The sequence below is a fragment of the Pleurodeles waltl genome, chromosome 1_2 (assembly GCF_031143425.1).
Source record: "Pleurodeles waltl isolate 20211129_DDA chromosome 1_2, aPleWal1.hap1.20221129, whole genome shotgun sequence".
In the NCBI taxonomy this organism is placed as follows: Eukaryota; Metazoa; Chordata; class Amphibia; order Caudata; family Salamandridae; genus Pleurodeles; species Pleurodeles waltl.
The window spans coordinates 107742925-107766209 of NC_090437.1; the positions used below are offsets into that span (position 1 = coordinate 107742925).

The 23285-nt window shown below is 46.7% G+C and overlaps 1 protein-coding gene across 2 annotated transcripts in view; it reads left to right on the forward strand.

The window, feature by feature from the left end:
- Window positions 1-23285, forward strand: part of ERCC3 (ERCC excision repair 3, TFIIH core complex helicase subunit) — a 733178-nt gene that overhangs the window by 639549 nt on the left and 70344 nt on the right. For both annotated transcript variants that reach the window (XM_069236738.1, XM_069236742.1), the window contains one exon: window positions 13955-14073. In XM_069236738.1, coding sequence (XP_069092839.1) covers window positions 13955-14073 — 119 coding nt within the window. The remainder of the gene's footprint in view (window positions 1-13954; window positions 14074-23285) is intronic.

Consider the following 23285-nt stretch of genomic DNA (forward strand, 5'->3'; position numbering starts at 1 on the left):
GAGCCCAAATCTCACCTAGAGCCCTCTCAGCGCCTCCTGTTCATAGGGGCAGTACTGGATACAACATTGGGTCGGGCCTTTCCTCCGCCTCAGCGGATTCAAGATATTCAGGATTTGGTTCCAATGTTTCGAAATGGAGCGGTAGTTCCAGTCCTCAAGGTCCTTCGTCTGCTCGGTCTTTTTGCCTCCTGCATTCTGTTGGTCACGCATGCTCGCTGGCACATGAGGGCTCTTCAGTGGTGCCTCCGAAGGCAGTGGTCTCAACACAGAGGGGATCTAGAGGGTACTGTCAAGATCTCCAGAGATGCTGCTGTGGATTTGAAGTGGTGGATTGCAAGCAACAATCTTTCACAAGGAAAGCCGTTCCAGCAGTCGCCACCAGTGGCCACAGTCATAACGGATGCTTCCACTCTAGGGTGGGGAGCTCATCTGGGGGATCTGGAGATCAAAGGTCTTTGGTCTCCAGAGGAACAGATGTTTCACATCAATCTGTTAGAGTTACGGGCTGTACGTCTGGCTCTCAAGGCCTTCCTCCCTTCCCTTCGTGGTCAGTCGGTACAGGTCCTAACGGACAATACTACCACGATGTGGTACATAAACAAGCAGGGAGGAGTGGGGTCGTACCTTCTCTGCAGAGAAGCTCTTCGACTATGGTCCTGGGCAAAGGACCATCGGATTTGCTTGATAGCAAACCATCTGGCCGGAGTCTTGAACGTGCGTGCGGACAGTCTCAGTCGCCACTTCTCGGCAGACCACGAGTGGCGTCTCCATCCAGATCAAGTCCGTTTAATCTTCCAGAAGTGGGGGTTTCCTCGGGTAGATCTGTTTGCCACTCGAGAGAACGCGCATTGTCCGTTGTTCTGCAGCCTTCAGTATCCGATGCAGGAAGCGTTGGGGGGCGCGTTTCAAATGACCTGGTGCGGCCAGTTGCTTTACGCGTTTCCTCCCATACCCTTGATTCCTCGAGTATTGAGGAAGATTCGCCAAGACCGGGCTCTAGTAATCTTAATAGCTCCGGATTGGCCAAGGAGGGTGTGGTACTCCGATCTTCTCCAACTCTCAACGTGCCCGCCGCTCCGTCTCCCTTTCAGGGCAGACCTCCTCTCACAGTCGCAGGGGCAGGTTCTACACCCCAACCTCCAGAGTCTGCACCTACATGCCTGGAGATTGAACGGGGCAACCTGAGTTCCTTCTCTCTCCCGCCTGAGGTAGTGGATGTTATATTAGCGGCCAGGCGACACTCCACTAAATCTATCTACGCTAATAGGTGGTCTAAATTTGTTGCGTGGTGTGGAGAGAGGCAGATTGATCCTTTACATGCTCATCTATCGGACGTTTTGTCTTTTGCTCTATCTCTGGCGCAAAAAGGTTGTGCAGTGGCTACCATTAAAGGTTATTTATCGGCCTTGTCAGCCTTCATATGTCTTCCAGACCAACCATCTTTATTTAAATCCCCTATTGTTATCAGATTCTTGAAGGGTCTTCTAAATCAATATCCTCCAAAGCCATTCGTTATGCCGCAATGAGATTTGTCCTTAGTCCTGACTTTCCTTATGGGGTCCCCTTTTGAACCTATGCATTCTTGCCCCTTGAGGTATTTGGTTTTAAAAACAGTCTTCCTGATAGCTATAACATCAGCAAGGAGAGTGAGTGAGTTGCAGGCCTTATCAGTAAAACCCCCTTATACAACTTTTTATGGGGATAAGGTGGTGTTGAGGACCAAGGCTGCTTTCCTCCCGAAGGTTGTTTCACCCTTCCATTTGGCTCAGGCAATTACTTTGTCCACGTTCTATCCTCCGCCTCATCCTTCCAAAGAGGAAGAAAGACTGCACCGTCTGGACCCAAAGAGAGCGTTGAGCTTCTTTATCGATAGAACAAAGGATTTCAGGCTGGAGGATCAGCTGTTTATTGGATACGTGGGCAAGAGGAGAGGAAAGGCAGTCCACAAGAGAACACTATCCAGGTGGGTTGTTCTTTGCATTAAAATATGTTACTCTTTGGCAAAGAAGGATCCTCCTGAGGGCATTAGAGCTCATTCCACCAGAGCTAAGTCGGCCACTTCGGCCTTAGCCAGAGGTGTTCCTGTGGTCGACATCTGCAAGGCCGCAACTTGGTCATCCCTTCACACTTTTGCAAAACATTACTGTTTAGATTCTGAGGTTAGAAGGGACGGCCATTTTGCACGGTCAGTGCTGCAGGATTTCTTGGTTTGACCATTTAGGCACCCACCGCCGGGCGTGGTACTGCTTTGGGACTCTATTCATGAGGTGAGGAATCCACAGGTAGTTGTATCCATCAGAAGAACGAGTTACTTACCTTCGGTAACGACTTTTCTGGTGGATACATTAGCTACCTGTGGATTCCTCACGGTCCCACCCGCCTCCCCGTTGCCTTTATGGTCTTGCCAGGTAATCCTTGAGTGCGCTCCTCTTGGTCTTTGAGGGTGCAATAGATGTATATATATAATATATTTATATATATGTAGGTATATGTGTATATATCTTTATGTATATACTTGGTGTGTGTATATATTTTAAAAGAGAGAGTTTTATATATATATATATATGTACATAAAAAGATTTACAGTTATTCATACAATGTGGGGTATTTTTACAATATAATGGATGTTGCTTTGTTCTTTCATTGCATTGCCTGGTTGTTCTCATGCACGTAAAAAATGATTGGTACTGACGTCCGCACGTCGTCGAGGACCTCTTATGGCCTGTATGACGTCAGACGGCGTCGCGTGCGAGACAGTGACGTCCTCGTCGACGTGCAGAGACTAGTAAGAAGATTTCCGTCGAATGCTGGCGCCATGGGAGTATTCATGAGGTGAGGAATCCACAGGTAGCTAATGTATCCACCAGAAAAGTCGTTACCGAAGGTAAGTAACTCGTTCGTTTGGCCTCTTCTGCTCAGTCAGGAAAACAGATGGATGCAGTGGGTAAAAAAAAAAAGTCTGCACAGTCTCTGCAACTGCTTTGAAAGCGGCAAGCTCCACAGCTGACAACAGGGAGATTTTGGATTCCTTGGGATGTTTTACTGATCAACTTGCAAGGGAGGATAGAGAAGAATTTATGGAAATATGGAGGGGTGCTGGAATGGTGACATCTGAACAGGATATTAGTGTAGCCCAGGATTCAGCTGACTTGGTCGCTTGAGACATTTGCCATGGTCTCTTCATCAGATACTTTTTATGATCAATAAGATCTTCCTCAGCACCTCAAGCTCAACAAAAGATCTGGGATATGCCTTTCTCTGGAACCTCCCTCTGCAGCCCACATGTCAACAAGGAGCGCCAATGGATTAATTCATAGGCTAAACTATTGAACTGAGTTTCCTTAGAAAGATGGAGGGATTGACCAAAGTAAAGCTGAAAGGGTCTGGTCGAGGATAACATAGAGCATATTTCACTTTTTGGTAAAAGGCAGCAACAACTGCAATGTCAAGAGCAACAACCACAGCACACATATTTTTTTAGAAGCAAAATCTTCAGAAATGAATAAATTCTCAGCATCCTCCCGTGGAGATAGAATGGGCCCATCAGGCAAGGCTCCCCATCTTTACCAATACCAGGCAGCACCCCAGGAGTAATGGGGCACGTTTCCAGCCCTTTTCCTGCCTGGCAGAGCATCACTAGAGGACCTTTGCGCTGAACATTGTCTGGCTAAAAACCCTGATGTTCCTCCAAAGGTGTTATGACCGCTGCACCTGAAACGTTTGATTAAATAGGTAAAAAACATTCTCTACAAAAGAGTTTTTGAGGAAGTCCTCAAGTTGCAGAAAGACACGTGAAAATGTTTCCACCAGGGAACTGGATGGCACGAGTGCACCTAAAGGATGTCTACCTTTATATACCCTTCTGCTGGACACTTCACCACCTTCAAGAGCAACACTCATTACCAATACAATAGCCTCCCATTTGGCCAGCAGACCACTATGTCTGTGACTGATTTTTAAATATTTTTTTGAAATGCAGTTCGTTTTTCTTAAAGGAAAATGGGATGTATTTCAAAAAGAAAAATTGAGTTTTTTTTTTTTTCCTTCATTTTTTCTGAGTAGGCAGTGGTCCATGTGGCCTGCTCTGAAAAACTATTTTCAGTACCATTCACAAGAGGGAAGGGGTCCCTTTGGGACCCCTTCTCGTTTGCGAATGGGTTAACACCAGTTTCAAATTTGTGTTAACTGCTATTGTTTTGCGACCGCATTCACAGTTGCAAAACAGTCATACATACCATTCAGATTCGGTATTTGGAAGGGACGCCCTGAAAACGTCCCTTCCTAATACGGAATTGCAAAACCCGAATTGCGATTTGGTTACAAGTTACCGAATCAAAATTTGGGGTTTGTAGATCCCCAAAAACTTTTCTAGTCACAAAGGGCCCGATTCTGCGAATCGGCCTGTTTGCAACTAGAAATTGTTTTTATACATGTGGCCCTTGATGCTTGGGTCTAAAGTAGGCACACTGCAAGCAAAAATGACTTCTTCGGAGGAAAGATTGTCATCTGCATATTTGTAGATTCTTTCTCTGTATGCAACAGTACACACGACCAGTAGAGAATCTATATATCATCTACTGGATTCCCATTATCCCTTTTGTTCAGCCTTGCACCTAAATACTGTCCATTGACTACCTCCTGACCCAGGCCGTACAGAAAAGTTCTCACACCCTTCGCCTGATTTTAGGTAGGACTTTTTATAAAAGTTTTGTAAATAACATTTAAACAAAATATTAATGGCATGAAAGTTTGATTCAAACACCTTTACCCCGCTCCCCCAACTCAACTTTCTAAGTGCATTTCACAGTCTTTGAGCTAACAGTTTCCTTAGGGTAAAAAGCATCATCCAATTCCACAGCAGTAACTATTGTATGCAGGTCCTCTTTAAAACCGATCCCTTGCATCATTCGCATAGTTATAGTGTTGGGTATTGCTGCACGACCAAAGTGCAGTAAGTGATTTCCATGTCCTGGTAAACGTTCTCTCCAGATGTAACAAATCATAGTTCAACTTCTCATTTGCTACTAGTTGCAGATACTACCAGAGAGTCAGGAGATGGAGTCTCCCTTGAGAACAAGGGATCCAAGTCTGGGGCTTTTATTTTTTCTCTGGTATATATCCACAGGGTTAATGGTTGCTGTTGTCAGGGAAGTGTGAATTGTAGGCTACAATTATCTTGACACCTGGGCTACCTGGGCTACCATGGGCTAATTTTGCAATGTAATAGTATATGTGCTCTTAAAATAATGAATATAATCCAAGTCATTATTGTGGCCGTTTTCTTTTTACAGGCAGCAATTTGGCTTTGTGTGTTTCTAAACTCATTTTGATTGTATTTCTGTGTGTTTGTAATCACTGGCAAAAGTATTTTCATTCTGGATCGAGGGTGTGGCATAACGGCAGAGCTGCCGACCTTGGACCTATGGAACCAGGTTCCAGTCTCGGCATTAGGTCAACAGCCTGTGATTCTGGGCAAATCACAATCTCCCCATGCCTTCAGTTCAGTGCCTTAAGATCCTCACAGGAGTTTTGCTGTGCTTTACAAATCCTGGATTATTATTATTATTATTACCATAATAGTGCCAATGGTCACACGCACACATGTGCAGAGCTATTGAAATATACAGATAATACTGAAGCCAAAATGAAAAGAGTAACTTAAGAGGTTCACATATCTAAATGCGGAATGTGCCTGTGATTACTGAGGGAGAAGACTTGACCATTTTAACATCTGGCTTTTTTGAGTGTTTGTGGTATGGTGGGTGGTACATACTTGCATGCACCTATATGGTCTAAAGAGGTGTCTGCCACTGGACAAGAAGGTGGTTTATCTCAGAGTAAGTAAGTAATAATTTATTGTACAGATAATAAAATCCAATACAAATAAACAAAGCAAAAGAAAGAAAGAGACAAACAATCAAAAACGAATACCCTCAGGAACTGAGTTCAAGCTAAAAGCACACCATAAATTGCGCATGCAACATATTAAAAGACATTTCTCCCAAAAGAAAAAAGAAAATACAATGCAAGCCACCTGACCCAAAGTCTCACATAAACACAAGCCAATATACATGGGCACAGCCCTAAAGTGCATGGTGCATAAAATAATAATTGCACTGAACATCAACAAATACAGATAGAGCTCCTTGTCCTAACCAATAACTGGCAACATGGCAAGAGCATGGAAAAATTCCAGCTAAGCGTGTTCATTGCTCGCAGTGCCATTAAATTTAGATCATGCAATTTTAATAAATTTAATCAGTAACACATTTAACATTGGATTGCCTGGGTCCAGAGACTGGATAATAGCCTGTCAGCAGGAGCGGATTCCTAATTCATTCCATTTGTTCCAGAGCAAAAGTCTACGCTCCTTTAATAAAGCTGGACACAGGCAAACCACATGGTCAATGGATTCCTCTGCGTTGCTGCAGCCTCTGCATGTCACACTGTCCCCGGGGGGTAGCTGCCATTGGGGGTAAGTGTTTAAAAAAAAACAATTACCCATCCTTAGGGCCAAAACGCCCTTTTTCAACCAAAACCCATATGTACAGGAGAAGTAACTGAAGGACATACCTGGCTTAAAGGAGCCAATTACTGCCCAGGCATGCTTCTGAAGGACAAGAAGAGAACAGTCTGAGTGATAAGAATACAATTGAATAAGCCTTTTAATCTCTGATTTAAACAAAGAGTAGGGGGGGTTGCTTTCCCAAAGATCACCGGCATCCAATGGCCGTTTACATTCAACCAAAAATTGGGAATAAGTGCACTTCGATTTCAACTCACTAATTTCTTGCCACAGGACTGCCTCCAGATGGCCGACTGAGGCCTGACGCAGTTTATAACACAACTTCAAGAAAGCACCAGCGTCAACTGCCACCAAATCCGGAAGCCCAAACTCCAACCGTACCTGCGCCGGTGAAGCCAGGTGCGGAACATGAAAAACTCTCTTATAAATTTCATTAACCAACCTATTTAATAGGCAAGAGCCTTTGCCCAACAGAATTTCTTGACCATAGGCCAACGAAGGGGTGATCTTTGCTCTCATAACTTCCTTTAGGGGAAGGAGGGTCGGCCCCTTTAAAACTTTAGCTAATTTGGAAAAGGCCACCTGCAAAGCCACAGCTTTAAGTTCAATTTCCTTCTTATGTTTAACAAAAGTGCCCCTCGAATCAAAATGTACCCCTAGGTATTTGTAGGACTGGTCGGAAACAAGTTTGCGGTTCTTATAGTACCAGCTAAAGCCCAAATGTTTTTTCCTCCCAAAGGGAACCACTTTTGTTTTAAGCTAGTTGACTTCTACTTGATTTGCTGAAGTGTACATTGCAAGTTGGTTAAGCAACTGTTGAAGGCCAATCTTAGTACAACTAAACAAAGCAAGATCATCGGCATAAAGCAGGTGACTAAGCCTAAAGCCACCAATCTTAGGGGGATGAGAATTGACGGCATCAAGAGATGTTGACATATCAGCAATAAACAGATTGAAAAGAAGAGGAGCGAGTACACAACCCTGTTTCACACCACAGGTGGTCGGAATTTTTCTGGAAAGGAAGCACCCATCACCAAACTTAATACGGACCCAGGTGTTAGTATGGAGTTCTATAATAGCACCCAAAAGTACTGGAGGGATGCCCCAGTTTTGTAATTTGGCCCATAGGGCTCTCCGGGGGATCCGATTGAATGCTGCCTTGAAGTCCACAAAACCGCAATTCAGCATCAAGCCTGACAAGATAGCCCTGTCAATCAAAATAGAAAGAGCTAATAAATTGGTTGAGGTACCTGAGCCAGCAGAGAACCGTGTTTGGACTATGGGGATTAAGGCCTTCGATTCAGCCCAAGCACGGAGATCCTGCAGCAAAAGGCTGGCATAGAACTTAGCCTCATTGTCCAGCAGGGCTATCATCCTAAAATTAGCAGGATCTGACCTTGAACCATTTTTATATAAAGGATGGATGATGGCACCACGCCAGGACTCAGGTACTGTTGAGGTTAGGAGGCAGTGTTCGAACAAATGTGCAAGATGATTAGCCCAAAGGAGAGGATCCTGTTTAAATAATGCCTGTGGAAGACCATTGGGACTCCAAATTGCTTAGCCCTCGAGATGATGTGGGGGAGGCGTAATTGGAACGACTTTCTTACTCCCTGCGCGGGGATTAGAGACCCTGTAGATGAGGGACATGTTTTAAGCAAAGCAGGAGTAGATCTGTGGGCCCCCTCATCCAACGGTTCCCCATCCTGCTCGCTATCAGAAAAATGAAAATGGTTGGTCAAATAAGACGCCAATGCTCCTTCTTAAATGTCAACAACACCCGTGGCCCTTTGATTACTATTTAGGTTGTTAATAAGGGACCAAAATGTTGTGGAGTTTGGATCTTTGCTTGCGCTTAAAAGTTTAACCCAAAATTGACTGAGATAGGTTTGATGGTCGTCATAAACAGCCTTCCTATAATCTTTACTTAATTGTTTATATTCAATGAATAAACGCTCAGAATCTGAACTTTTCCTGATTGCCCTTGCTAGCCTATTCCGTGCTTTCTTTAGATTCTTGGTTTCCCTGGAGAAAACAAAAGACCGGGGTGGAGCACAATTCACGCGGGTTGGTGAAACTTTGACCATAAGAGGCAGGAAAGTTTAACCCATGACTTAATTGGGAACACACAAGCCAAACTCTGAGTTAAAAAAAATTAATACATTCAATCAATATTGTGCCGCCAATAGAAGCATTCCATTTTATGCACTTCAGTGATTCGAAACAAACGCCACCGCCCACAGCCAACATGACATCATGAACAGGAAATCTTGATTTGATAGATACAATTTGTGGACAATGGTCGCTCTCACTCTGAGGGGAAATCTGAAACCTTTCAATGAGAGGAAACAGTTCAATATTACAGATGGTATAATCTAAATAGGAGCGAGTTCGACCATCGGACCTTGTCCACTGTTGGGGGGGGGGGGGCATCATCACATAAGCGACCATTCAAAACTTTAAAGCCCATACTGTTAAGGTGCATGACTTAGTACTCTCCCAACGGGCAGTGCAGACAACCCTGGGGCCTTAGTTGTTCGGGAATTAACTGGCGGTTACCACAGTCTGGACCCTCAAGAGCCTCCATTGTATCCTGAAACAGGTTTGTGTTAAAATCACCAGATATAAGATAACTAGCACGTGGGTAAACCCCAACTAGATTGGCTACAATTTGTACCAGTCGCGACAACCTACCCCTTTTTTCCTTGGTTCCAGGGCAATATAAACATTAATTATTATGAGGGACTGCTGCGCAATCCCATTCCTTATGACAATCCCCTGGATCCAGTTATCCTCCCAAGCCAAAGGTAGTATACTCCCATCTAATTTAACGGTCACATAAATGGCCAGACCACCCTTGGCTCGCCCATTCTTGCTCGTTCTTTGAGCAGATTACCATATTTCGAAGTATCCTGGCATTGGACAGCTGTGCTCAGCCCAGGTTTCTTGAAAGGCTATTACATTGTGACTGTTAAAAAAAATGTTGAGGTCGGCTGAGGCAAACTTATGCGCAACCCCATTAATGTTCCAGATGTCCAGAAGTTGGAACAGAACCGCCCACCCATAAGGGTCAATGGGGGCGACCGTGCAAGAGAGTGGATGGCAGCCTTTCCCAGTTAAAAGACCCCTTGAAACCAGAGCCAGTAGGGAGAATGCCATTAAAAGTAGAGGAGCCACCTAGCGCACTTTTCAAGATTGAAAATGGTTTCAAAACTGTGGGAGTCGTCAAACATTGAGATTCTGTTAGTAACACTGGGTATCCAGGCTCCTTAAAGGAGTTAGTTATTATAATCCCACACAAGCAAAATAAATCTCTCCTAAGGAGAATAGACTGAACTATTGTAGCAGAAATTAGTGTAACCAAAGTGGAGTCTCTTGGGTGAGGCATCCTAGGGTCTAAAAATTCAATAGACACAATGTCCTTAGAACCAATGTAGTTGAGATCCGCGATAGCATTAAGGAGTCTTAAAATATTCCCCCTATTCAATATGTCATGGGGACCCCTGGAGCGATATTCTGGGGTAAACACAAGTTTTAGAGTTAAGCGTTCCACTGGGGTCATGGAGGGTACGTGGAAAGTGGAGGCTGTGGCTGTTCATCTGCATTTGATGGACCTGCAGGGCCCCCCAGAACCGGATTTTCGGCGGAAACGATCCAAGGGCTTGGTGGCAGGATTGCAGGAGAACTGCTTCTGTTAACAGGCGGCAATTTAGAAAAATTGGAAGAACCAGGGTCCAGAACATCGCCTTCATATTCCCATGGGTGATTTTGGATACAGATAGTGTGGTAGCAGGGTGAGCAGAACCTCCGCTACCCCAGTGCGGGGCTGCCGAAACCAACACACTGCCAGGATTGCCTTTCTCACGCAAAATCAAGTAGTCCTTTAGGGGAGGGTCAGTTCCCTGCACAGTTGTTCCCACCGGGGGGACCTTAGTAGGCACAGGCTGGGGGGGGATTAGGAGGTGAAGCCACCCTAGGTGCACCTTGAAACTGCAAAGGCAGCTGCACCGCAGGACGCGCCGACAATCGGACGTCAGTCGAGGGTCTTTGAGATGGTTGGCTCCGCCTGCTGTTCCGTTGTTTGCGTAGTCTTTTTTTTTTCCCTCTTGCTCAACAGAGGTTGAGCCACAGAGTCGACTCCTGAGGACATTGGTTGAACTAAAGCAGGTTGTACAGAGGTGCGGCGTGGGTGAGAAGAGTCAGGCACCGCAGTCTCAAGTTCGGGGGAAGGAGGAGACATAGAAGGCGGCCTTAGCCTCGGTGAACAACTCCAAAGCTCCGGTGACAGCTGACCGAGTAGAATTGATCGAAGTTGCGCTCTTGACTGGATAAAATTTGACCAATGTTTTTGGTTCGGTGGGTCCCCGAATCAAATCAATAGGAGCGCTTAGATTCAACAGGAGTGCCGAGGGAACCAGGTGCTGAAAATAGTCTTTAATTTCACATACAACTGAACTTAAAAAGAAAGGGAGAGATGACAGACTTTCGATGATTGGAGAACAGCAACATGTCAGTTGTACATAATTGGAGCTTGTCTGTGCTCTGGTTATAAGCTGATTGAGGTTCTCAATTTTTTGATCAATGCCAGCTACATAAGAAGCCAGTGTGTTCAGCAGATCAACTTGGACGTCCAGTTTATCAGAGTGGTAGTTCAGAGCCAGCACAGTGGATTGAAGGGTTTGCAGAAGCTGGGGCCAGGCAGAGCTGGTTTCCGTGAGCTTGGGGGGGGGGAGGGGGACACAAGCTTAGGCTCCTTGACAGCACCACTCAAGGAATCAGATAGAAGACAGGCGAGATCAAGGAGTGATTGGTCATTGAGTTCGCCTTTGATGAACTCAGTTTGGGAACACTGTGAGCAGCCCCACTAGAGGGCCTTAATGGTAATATTGGATGGATACTGCCTGTTGAGTTCCGGAACCATTGGGCTGCCGGGGGGCTAGATAGCAGAAAAATGCCATGGTCCTGCAGGGAGTCGTGGCAGTCTACAGTCGGCCCGTCCGGCCCAGCCAACTGATGGAAAGCTGCTGGAGATGCCACTAAGAAAGACGCCCCCTCCCCTGGATTTGAAGAATGATCGCTGAAGGTACTAGTTGGACAGGGTTCGTGTTTTAGCAAAAGTGCAGCCCGCTGGTCCTCAGGGGGTGGTGGCTTGCTCACTTCACTCTGAGATGCTAATTGAGCAAAAACAGGTGAAGCGGGTGAAGCTGGACAGTAAACTTGTGCCACAGTTGTAAAATATCTGCCAGCAGTAGGTGAAGAATCAATGACTACAGGCTCTGTAAAAGTGCTCTGGCCTAACTCCAGCTTAATCTCCCTACCATTGGTCAAGAGTTCCAATTTAGGTTTTTTCTTAAAATATGACAGTAGAGAGGATTTGCGAAGAATCAAGGAGTGTGGATGTGGCATAAGAGCAGCAGAGTGGTAAGTCTTGGGGATCTAAGAGCTGGATAGATCAGCAGCCGGTGAAAGGGGTGCCGCTGAAATTGCAGAGGCTGATGATGAGAGTGACGGTGAAGGAGGAGTGGCGTTGCCCGCAACGACGGCACGGCAGCATTTCTTATGCTTTTGAGGGTTTAGGTACTCCTTCCTTATTTTCCCAGACCACATAGTACAGCACAATCCTGGCCCTTACCTTGAAGCAAGGAAAACTCCAAGGGAGGGAAGTGCCGCTCTGCGTAGGTGGACAAGTCTTGAGGAGGTGCTTAAGCGGCGCTTGATTCTGACGACAGTGCGCCACTTAGGGATTAACAGACTAAAGGTGAAGAAAATGAGGGAGTCCTGATTGAAATAGGAGGCAGGAAGCAAGGAGCACAGGCAGCACGGTCTGGACAAGCTGCACTGGCAGCGCCAGCCGCCTCCGTCAGAACCGAATGCCTACAGCCTAAGTGGATTGAGTGCTGCCAAATGCCTTCACTTCGGGCAATTTAGGGCAGCTTGTAAGATATTGAACACTTGCCTGGAGCCACCGTCTCTTGCGAAGTTCTTATGTTGCTCCTATAATGCTCCTATAATGCACGTATGTGCTCCAATAAGGCTCCTGTGTAGCTCCTATGTGGCTCCACCCGGCAGACTAGGCAGTCCTTAATGATCCAGGGAGGTCGGAATTTGCCCGGAGATCACAGCCGCTCTGGGGCTGCCAATCACAAGGTGAAGAACAGTGGCTGACCCAGCAGAGCCCAGGCGCAAACCCCCCCCCCCAAGGTCCGAGGCTCCCTACATAGGCAGGCCCAGGCCGGAGGTCCAGAGGCCGGCAACAACAGCCCAGAAAGTCAAAATCTGCCAAGTGGTGGAGGGGGAGAGGGGGGAGACAGGCGGCCGAAACCAGCAGAGAGCTGCTGAACAGCACTCCCCTAGTGCGGTGACAGAGGTACGATCGCGCTCTTGTGCAGATGTGAGCTCCTTACTGTCACTCGGCCCCCTTGGTCCTCGCAGTCGACCCCCGGTTAAGCTTCAGCTGCAACACCTGGCGCCCGGTGTCTTCGGCTTGCAGCTCAGATGACGTAATCCCCGCGACCTAGGATCCTCTGCGGGTGCGGGCTTCTTGCCGCCTCGCAGTCCCCCTCCGTCTTGTGATCTTGTGGTCAAGCACTCGCCAGAACACCGGTTCCGGCTCCGCAACAGCTCCCGGTGACTCCGGCAGCCGCGCATCAACTCAGAGGCACCGCCTCCTGAATGACGCGACCGCTTTCTCTGTGTACACGTAAGCAATCACTCTGACTTTCAAATGGTTTATCTAAGAGAGAACTGGTTTAATGTTGCTGTAAGAGGTGGGAAAGAGGGGCTAGCTGAGGCTTGCTGGCCAACTGAAAGAATTGGTGCATTGCATGGACTGGACGCTGAGTTGTCCTCGACATTGTTCAAGCAACTGAGTAAAGGAAGGAAATGCAGGTAATGAAGACATCTAAACAATACCTACGAATCGAGGCACCTGTGGTTTACATATCTTAATTATGACTGTAATTCGAGAGTTGGAAACCTCAGTCATTACTCCGGTAGAAGAGTGTAATACTTGTACGACGTTGTTGGTATAAGATTGTAAGGAATTAGGTGTGATTATTGTGATTGCTAGGCCCGAACATGTGAATAACGTGTTGGTTTGGAACGCGTCATAATTTTTTTTTCTGATTGATATTGCGGTTTGTCTCTTCTCTCAGTGGTTTTATATTACGCAAGACTTAGTGGATCAGTACTTGCAGTTTTAGCGAGATTTTTGTTTTACACTCTGTTGTACAATGTAAACATGAAGTCACTCAGAGAGATATGCTTAAAGGTATAACAACTTCCACAAAGTATGCGAAACGATTTACCTAAAATCATAGTCATCTTGAAATTGCAGCTAATCTGATAAAGTTAAAAGGGCTTGTATGGCGGAACACCCCAGACATTATTCTGTTAGTCATTTAATACTTTTACTTCTGTTTACCTCAGGGATGGTAGCGGAGGAGTACAATGCCTTCTTCTACTCTCTTGTTTCCCAGGACACTCAGGAAATGGCATATTCAACCAAAAGACAGAGATTTTTGGTCGACCAAGGATATAGCTTTAAGGTAAGGCAGTCCTGTTATCTAGTTCATACATCTCTAACCTCTTCACACCTACATACATTCAAAGGCCGGTTAGACATTGGGAGACATTAATTTTAACAAAAGGAAGTCTTCTGTTGCAATTATACAACACATCTGTTATTGGAAAGAGGAAAGATTGAAGCTTGGGCTCTTTGTCATGAATAAAACGTGACCAGGTGGTTTATTTACGTTGATAAACTTTACTGTAAAACGCGCTCTTTACTTTAAGCAAGTACTTACAGGTTCTTAGGAGGAATGACAGAAAAAGTGACCGAAGTAACGAGTCAACTCCAAGCGACTCAAGTAATCAAATCCATTCATTCCCTCCCGTGTTCAAAACTCAGTTTTTGTTAAAAAAATCTTTTTTTTATTTAAATGATAGATAGATATGTATAAATACACTATGCAAACGTATATCAAGATTGGACTTTCATTTATGTCGGATTTCGTCCCCAAACGTACAGTTATGTTTTTGTATTAGACCGCCTTGCATCGCTTCAGAACGGTCTTTTTCTAATGTGCCTCTGATTGTAAACATCAGTTTTTTGACTTTATAATATAAGTACAAGAGTCAGTGGTAGCATGGTGTTCATGGTTGCCGATTGTCCAGGGGAAATGTCAAGCTTCTAGTTAGTAGTGCACACTACAGATCTAATTCTCCAACCAGTTTCTTATCACGTCCAGTGCAGGTACTCATCAATTTGATCCAGGGGGTGCGGGCAGGGTGCGGGACATGATTATATAAAGACACTATCAGGTATTCATTGGCCTGGCATTACCCTTGTTAATATTCTCAAATGTCCTATATATGCTTATTCCCTCAATCAATCAATCTGTTTTTATAAAGCGCAACTACTCACCCGTGAGGGTCTCAAGGTGCTGGTGGTGGGTCTGGGCCTTATTCAAAAAGCCGTGTCTCGGCACAACTGGCACAAAGCATATAAAGGCAATTAATAGCCTCTTTCAAACTATGACCCTCTAAAACATGTAAGCACACCGTTGCATAGAACAGGCAGACATGGACACACAAAGCACTCCTCACATTTTCTTTAAAATACCTAAGAGAATGCCCTAATTCTCTCTCGATTGCGTCCCCACTCTCACACAAAAGCATGCATTCACTCTCACGAAAGGCTCACCACAGGATTGAAAACCTTGTTTTTATAATACATAGCTCCCACAGCTTTCTTCTTTCCGACTCTGAGCCGACTGCTATGATTTCCACCATGTACACAACTTCACACCTGTGATTTACAGTGCACGGTCTGATTGGACCCTGTTCCGTCTATCACAGCGTTATAATGAGATTTCCAGCACGCTGACACCCTAACATAGTGCAAACGAACCGCTGCCGAATCGGGGCTACATTGGCACTTTGGCTATTCACTATCAGAGTGGCATTCAGACAGGCTCATCCTTTAGCAACAGTAGTACCACTTACCTTACCAGTTGTGAGTGCCGGTACTCTCCCTGGCAGTGATAAAAGTGCCGGTACTCAGAAGGCTAAAAATAAAAAGTGCCGGTACTCAGTACCTGTTAGTACCGGCACATTTAAAGCACTGATCACATCTAAATAATTTCACCCATATTTCTTAGGCAGTCCACCTTTCTCCTACGTCTCTGAGCCAGCCTGTCACCTCTGAGATTTTAGGGCTCAGCCAGTGTATCGCAATTTGCCGATCTGTTAAGAAGAGTGGAAAATTGATAACTCATTTTTAGGTCGAGCCTGCAGGTAGCACGTATGCCCTGTCGCTTGGCAAACTATTGTGTCTTTTAAGGGTTTTTAATCCCACCCATTACTTACCATTCATTATCATTCTTCTTTGCTGCCTTTTAATTCGGCAGCACGTGATGCATCATTTTAGACTTAGTTAATGTCCATCATATACTCGTGCTGTATTTGAGGGTACTTTTTATCCTTTTCTTTCCATACACCCCGTAGAACAATTTTGAAGGTGGAAATGTAGTTTCAGTATTTGCATTATGCTTGTTGTGGCAGATCAGAGTGTTTTTAGAGGCCCCCATCAGGCTTATGAAGCGACATGCAAATTTTGCTATACATTACAATAAAACTGAAAAATTACGCACACAAGAGCACAGAATTTCCTAACATGCTAGCCCGTGTTTACTGTGCATTCATACATGTGGCTCCTGGGCTGCCTCCTTTCAGTTTCCATCTGTTACTGTCTCACATACTAATCTCCCACCGCAAACCAGCTTTTTGTTTAACATTTATAAGGAGTAATGCGGGGTGGGCGTGGGAGAAAGACCTGTATCTCACGTGACACTTTGGCCATAAGGAAGTGCTGAGTGCAGTGTAATGTCTAAGAATAAGCATTGGCAAAGCATGTGTATTGATCATTGAAAGAAGAGTTAACACTCTGCCAAAACCCCGACGCGCACGGCACAGGTTTTTTCGCTCCACAAATACTTGAGGCTTATCATGGCCATCATTTGCCTGTACTATTTGATTTCTCCCAAGGACTCATGACTACCAGCAGCTTGATCTATGTACCTTTCGTGTTTACATATAATGTTTTATATACATCTGAAGCCTTGACAAAGTCTTGAAGACGAAACACGTGTTGGCTGTTTTGCTGTATGGACTTATTGTTACATTCGAACATCCTATTGTAACTTTGACCATTTATCACCATCTGGCTGCTCTGGACACATGGTCATTTTGTACAACGCAGTCTTTTGATTGAGATTTCTACTTTCTACCTGCACTTATAATAAATATCTACACATCATCTTCCAAGAACGAACTTTCATTTTATTCTTGAACATTATCAGGATTCATACTATTGGTGTGCCTTGGCCACTCTTCTTTCAATATTTAGGCAACCACCCACTCTTCAGTGTGTGGCCTCCGACACCTGTGGTGGCAGGTGTTAGGGCTAGCCTGGCACCCAACACCATATTGTTTAAATTTTATGACTTCGCTCGGATTTCACGATTGACATACGCTTTGCAGATGTGCAAGCACTCTCTGGCATCTGCCACCTTCTTCATGTGTATTGATCAGGTGGGGTGGGTGGAGATGTCCTTGTCTCTCAGTGTTTGCCGTTTCCTGATGCATACTGGGATCTTGGAGGGCAGCTGACCACAGAGGTCTGCCCCCTTAGAAAGTTTATGGAATGGAGCAGACCAGTGATAGCTCTTTGTGTTTTGGATGTTTTGGGTGCTTTTGGGCGTTTTGGGGCGTTTTTGGTCTCCCTTGGTTGTCTGTATAGCAGCCCATTGTCATGGGCCAGCTACCATTTTGTTAAACATATCCCAGTGGGTGGCTTTTAGGCAGGTTTTGTCCGTTAGTCAGTTTTTGGACTAGGGTGAACAAGGAGTTAATTTTCAAATTAAAAAGGTACTGTTCCCTGCACTGGTGGCTAATGATAGAGTGGCCAGGGACCTGCAGGTTCTAAAGGGAGAGGCTGCCTTTGTGGGCAGGAGGCTGCGTATTGGGCGTCCACTGAACTTGGAGGGCTTTGGCAGGGGTCGTGGCATCCGCAATGGCTTGCGCTTCGCCATGCAGGACATCCAGGACGGCAATAACTCAGGTAGCGCACGTGCAACAACCTGGGGAGGCAGGGCGTTTGCTAACAGGACTGGCTGCGGGGGCCTTGAGATATGTGGATCGAAGGGAAGAGGCCCAGCAGGAGCTTAGGGGGAACGCTGTTCCCCCTGGCCCTTGCTTTCGGAGTTCAAGGAGACCAAAAACATTGGCGAACAGCAGGGATAGTGCAGAAAAGGCCAGGGGGCAGTACATTTGTAGCAGCAACTGCTCCTTTGTGTTTTACAGAGCAAGAGGAGCGTAAGGCTTATGGCAAGACGGGTGGAGCCCAAACCAATGCTAGAGCTCATACAGGGTAAGGGAGAGGGAGGTTGATGGGTGAAAGGGGTTAGGGAGGTGGAGACCATTTTTCAGGTTTCTCTGATGATAGCAAGAGGTTCTTGAGTGGGGGATGGGGAAAGGAGGTGCATGTCAGGGCAGGTGGCATTTGGGAGAACAGTAGCATGGCTGAGAGGGCTCAGTTCAGGGCGGCCTTTTAGGAGGGACTGGGCGGAAAGAGCAGGCAGTGCTGGAGCCTTGGGAATTGGCAGGGGACATAGCAGGTGCAGGGGGGTGCCAGTTCAAGGGGGTGGGATCCACTTGTGCATCGGTCTCCTTAGCAAGGGGGGGGGATTGTTCAACAGGGTACCTAAGGGAGCGCGAGAGCAGTTGGCTTTGGAGATACTGTGGGAGCAGCTCCAAAGCTCCTTGTAGGATAGTGTATCTGGATGGAGTGAGAGGGAGGTTGATTGGGAGAGAGATGAAGCAGAGGCTGGGTCGCAGGGTGGGGAGTGGATTTGATGGTGGGGTGTGTGCAGAGAGCCTCCTAAGAAGATGTATGCGAGACAGATCAGCAGTAAGAGGGGTGCATACTGTGAGGACCTGTCATATGACAGAGGCAGCTCTTAATGCACAGTCACAAGCAGGCACAGGTGGGACAATGGAGAGTATAGAAGAATTCATAGAGGTCTGCCCAGAACGGAGTGAGTAGGCCAGCACACTGGATTTTTTCCCTCTATTACACAGTGTGACGGACAGCTGTGGCAACTCAGGGAAGCTCGGTACAGCTTCGCAACCCCAGAACGTAGAGAAGGCTTAGCCTGGCACCTCAAGGGACCTCTAAATCACTGCCACACGAAGGCCCAGCAGGACCTCTGCAGTGCACCAGGCCAGTGAGTATCGCACTGCTCCTGGCAAGAGCCTGCACGCTCAAAGATGGTACAGATCAGAGGAGAGGGTGGGGGGAAGATATGGTACAAACCCCCACCACAACAGGGCACTGTGTTTGAGACTGACGCATTGGTGAGGCCGCAGTGGCAGCGGCAAATACTGCCAAGGAGGTGGCATATGTGCATACAGGCAATGAAGCAGTGTTGGATTATGATGAGAACAGCCTAGAAGAAGGGGAATTGGTAAAAGTTGAAGCCACGACAGGGGCTGAGGAGAGATGGTGGCAGCAGGGAGAGGGTGGGCGCAGGGAGGGGAGGTACTCTCACCATCATGTGGTTAGCATCTTGCATGAGCCAAGCACTGGATGGCGGCAGCAGATGGCACTGTTTGTGCAGGACAGAAGAGCAGATGGTGAGGCAGTGGGCTCCAACACGGGCACAGACCTTGGCACCGGGAAACAATTGCACAGGAGGGCACAAATCTTTGACTATGGTATCAGTTGGTGTGGATGTGATGGATCCACGAGCAAGCAACATATGACTTCAAAAAAGGCTTTATGTGATCGACCCTGGGGTAGGCATGAGCGAGGCGATTAGCCAAGAGAAGGTGATGGGGGTTGTCAGGGCATGGGGACATGAAGATGGGAGTGGGTACACTTTCAGGGGAAGACAATGGGGGGAAGGTGAAGGGATGATAGCACAGAACAAGGGTAGAGATAAAGACGAGGGAGCGGGAAGATACAGGATAAGGAGGACGCACTAGAGAGCAAAGTATTAAAGGTCAAGAAGATGCCATACATGGGTTTGTAAGCTGCTAGGAGTGCATCTTATGCAGGCAACTAAAGAGAGAATTTGGAATGGGTAATATGTGGATATGTTGAGACTGTCACATAGGTAGCCGAGTGCAAAGGAAGTCTTGAAAGAGGAAGAGTATAAGCTGGCTAAGCGTCCAAAAGACACTGACCATAGAAAACTGGACAGCGGCCGTCCTGATAAATGCCAGCGTTTACTGCGAAAAACACCTGGAGAGGTGTGTGGCATTGAAGTATATGGATAAAATTTGGAAGGCACAGATTAACTATGGGGGATATTCGTGGGCCAAATATGGTGATGACTTTAAGGCATGCATGGTGGCAGACCCCAAGGTGCAATGGGGGAAGTGGACGTGGCTCTCTGGCACCAGACAATGGGTCCCTCCAAGTTTGGCACGACGCTTATGGGCAGTGAACTTTCTATTGCATATCGCCCTTTTTCAAGGGCTCTCTTCCCGAGCAGTGGTGGGGACAGAGGGCAAAGGAAGAGTGGACAGGGGTTTGTTGCGATTTCAATAAAGTTTATTGCGCCAGAGACTATTGTAAGTTTCAACATGAATGCTCTAAGTGTGCGGGAAAACATGCACTTGTCAATTGCTAACGGGGGGAGGGCTATCTGTGAACCCAGGGGGACCATGGGCGCAAACTCAAGGGACAACCTTTAGGCTTCTGAGGGGTTGGTAGCACAGAGAGCTGAGGGAAAAAGCTCATACTCCCATTAAATTGGATCGTCTAAATTTCTGGCTGGCTAAGTATAGGCATAAGGCAGATGCTAAAGTTTTGGAGGAAGTTGGGTTTTCGTTTGGGGTACTGGAGGCAGAGGATGTGTCAGTGGGCTAGCATTTTAAAATCAGTGAGCCCTCTGAAACAAGTGGTCCAGGAAAAAGTGCTGAAGGAAATTCGGTAAGGGAAAATAGCGGGGCAGTTTGACGAAATGGTGGAATTGATTATTTCTTTCATTGGGGTGGTTTCTAAGGAGGAAAAAGGACAGTTCAGACTTATTCAGCACTTCTCGTGGTCAGAAGGCGCTTCCATTAATGATTTTATTCCCAAGGATCAGTCTTCGGTCAAATAATCATTGGTGGATGTAGCTTTGGCCATAGCAGAAAGAGTTGGAATGGGTGCCTTGATGCCAAAGAGTGACATAAAGTTAGCCTTACACTTGTTCCCGGTGCATCCTGGTGACTTCCAGTTATTAGGCATTCAATTTGGCAGCCAGTGGTATATGGACAATGCACTTCCGAAGGGGTGCTCTATTTCCCGTGCCTTGTTTGAAAAGTTCAGTACATTCCTACAATAGATGATTTTTTTGGTGCACAGGTTTCAAACAGGTGCCCTATTATTTAAATGACTTATTTTGCATTGGTTGACCCCAGTTAAGTAAATGTCAGCACATGCTGCAAGGTTTTCAAGTGATTATGAAGGACCTAGGGGTCCCGTAAGCGCCAGAGAAGATAGTGAGGCCCAGCTCAGTGCTGTCTTTTTTTTAGGCATTGAGATTGATACGGAGGCCATGGAGGCCCACCTGCCTCAAGACAAAAAATTGACTATGCAAATATTGTTGGACACAATGCTGCAAGAGCGCATGGTCACAGTTAAGGAGGTGCAAGTGCTGCTGGGACACCTTTACTTTGTTTGCAGGGTAGTAAGGACAAGTACTGCCTCTGTAGGCAGTTTGGGCTAGCACTGTAGGGTTCAACTGTGCCTCGTCACCAGATCTGACTGTCAGCAGGGACAAAGGAGGATCTGAGCATGTGGAGATTCTTCTTAAAATCTTTCAACGGCCTGCCCTTCCTGGCGCCATCTGACTTTTGAGTGGGATGCACTGGTGTATTCGGATTCAGCAGGTGGAATTGGTTTTAGACTGTACAGTCAAGGGCAGTGGTGCGTTGAAGAATGGCCCGCTGCTTGGAATCACTGGGGACAGAGCATTACCTTTATTTGAATTCTTCCCATTAGTGGTGGCATTTTCTTTGTGCTTGCCCATAGGAGGGTTCTATTTCGTATTGACAACATAGCAGTGGTTCATGTAGTGAATAGACAGTCTGCAAGGGACACACTGGTATTGAGGTTTGTAGGAAGCAGGCCTGGGGTGTGGTGAGCATCTATGGTGTTATCACCTTATACCAGGTCCAGGTATCCCCTATTAGTGAGGTGTAGACCGTGTCTAGGAAGCCAGGGCTCTCTAGAGCTAGCTGTAGACGAGCAGGCAAGACTTATCTAGGAGACATGCAAATGTTATGCAGTACCACTACAGTCACACAGCACTTACACACATGAAAAAAACTCAGTGTTACAAAAATGAAGGTACTTTTATTATGGTAACACAAATACTAAAATACTGCATAGGCAATAGTCCACTAGGAGGTGAGTAAACACACTATTATGTACACATTAGAAGTCAGTGATTAGCATAGAAAGCAATAGAAAATAGTGAAGGTCCTAGGGGGAGACCAAACCATATACTAAGTAAGTGGAATGTGAAAGGCAGTCCCCCATCCAAGGAAGTGGAATATGTAGAGGGGAACTGGAGGAATTAGGACCCCCAAAATGTAAGCACCAGGGTGCCCCCTTAGCGACCGGGAGAGAAGAGGTAAGCACCTGATTTTTGCCCAAACCCACAGCTGAACTTTGGAAAAGGACTGTGCAGGACTCAGGCAAGACTGAAAGAAACCAACAGTGGATCCTGACAGAAGAGGGCCTGCAAAAGAAGGGGACCTAGTCCAGTTCAAGTTGGAGTGTTGGGTTGTGGCAGGAGCCACTACCCACCCTTTCGGAGATGCAGGATCTGGTCGAGGGTGGAGACAAGGAGTCAGCTGTGCAGTTCAGGAGCAGGAGAAGAGTTCCAGAAGTGATGCAGGTGATGTCCCTCGACAGAAGAGGAATTGCAGTCAGTCAGTGGTGTTGGAAAACAACCAACAAGCCTTGGCAAAGGCAAATGTCGCAGATGAGTTCAGATCTGCTGGGGACCAGCAAGGTCCTGGGAAACTCAACCCAAGGAGGGGAGTCCCAGGTCACCCTCAGCAGTGAGGAGAGTCGGAAGACAAGGATGCAGCCCCCACAGGCAACAGACCCAGGAGTCACAGTGAGGCCCACTCAGCACACCTGAAGAAGGAGCCCACATCGCTGGAGCAGCAGGCAGGAGACTGTGCTTTGCAGGGAAGAGTGCTGGAGTCCGGGGCTACAGGGAGCCTGAAGATCCCTTGGAGGAGGAACAAACATGCCTGGGTAGCTGCAGGAGTCTTAGTGCACAGTGGTACTGTCCTGCAAGGAGAGGCAAGGGCTTACCGTCTCCCAAGTTGGACAGTTGGTAATGACCAAGGGGACTTCTTTGGACCACCACCTGTGATGCAGGATCCATGCAGTTCCGGAGGAGAGAGGATCAACGCAGCCGGTTGTCATTGCAGTTGGTGCTTGCCGATGCAGGGGAGGGACTCCTTCACTCCAAGGGAGATTCCTTCTTGCTTCTTGTGCAGACTGAAGACTCATTGCCCTCAGAGGATGCACAGCCAGGGAAATGTTGCAGTTGCTGGAAGGAGCCGGAGAAACTATGTTGCAGAGTGGAGTTGTTGCTGGAGTTGCAGATTGTCAGTTCCTGGAGGGTCCAGTTGCAGTCCCGGTGGCCAGAAGATGAAGTAATCGATGCAGAGGAGTCCTGCTGGA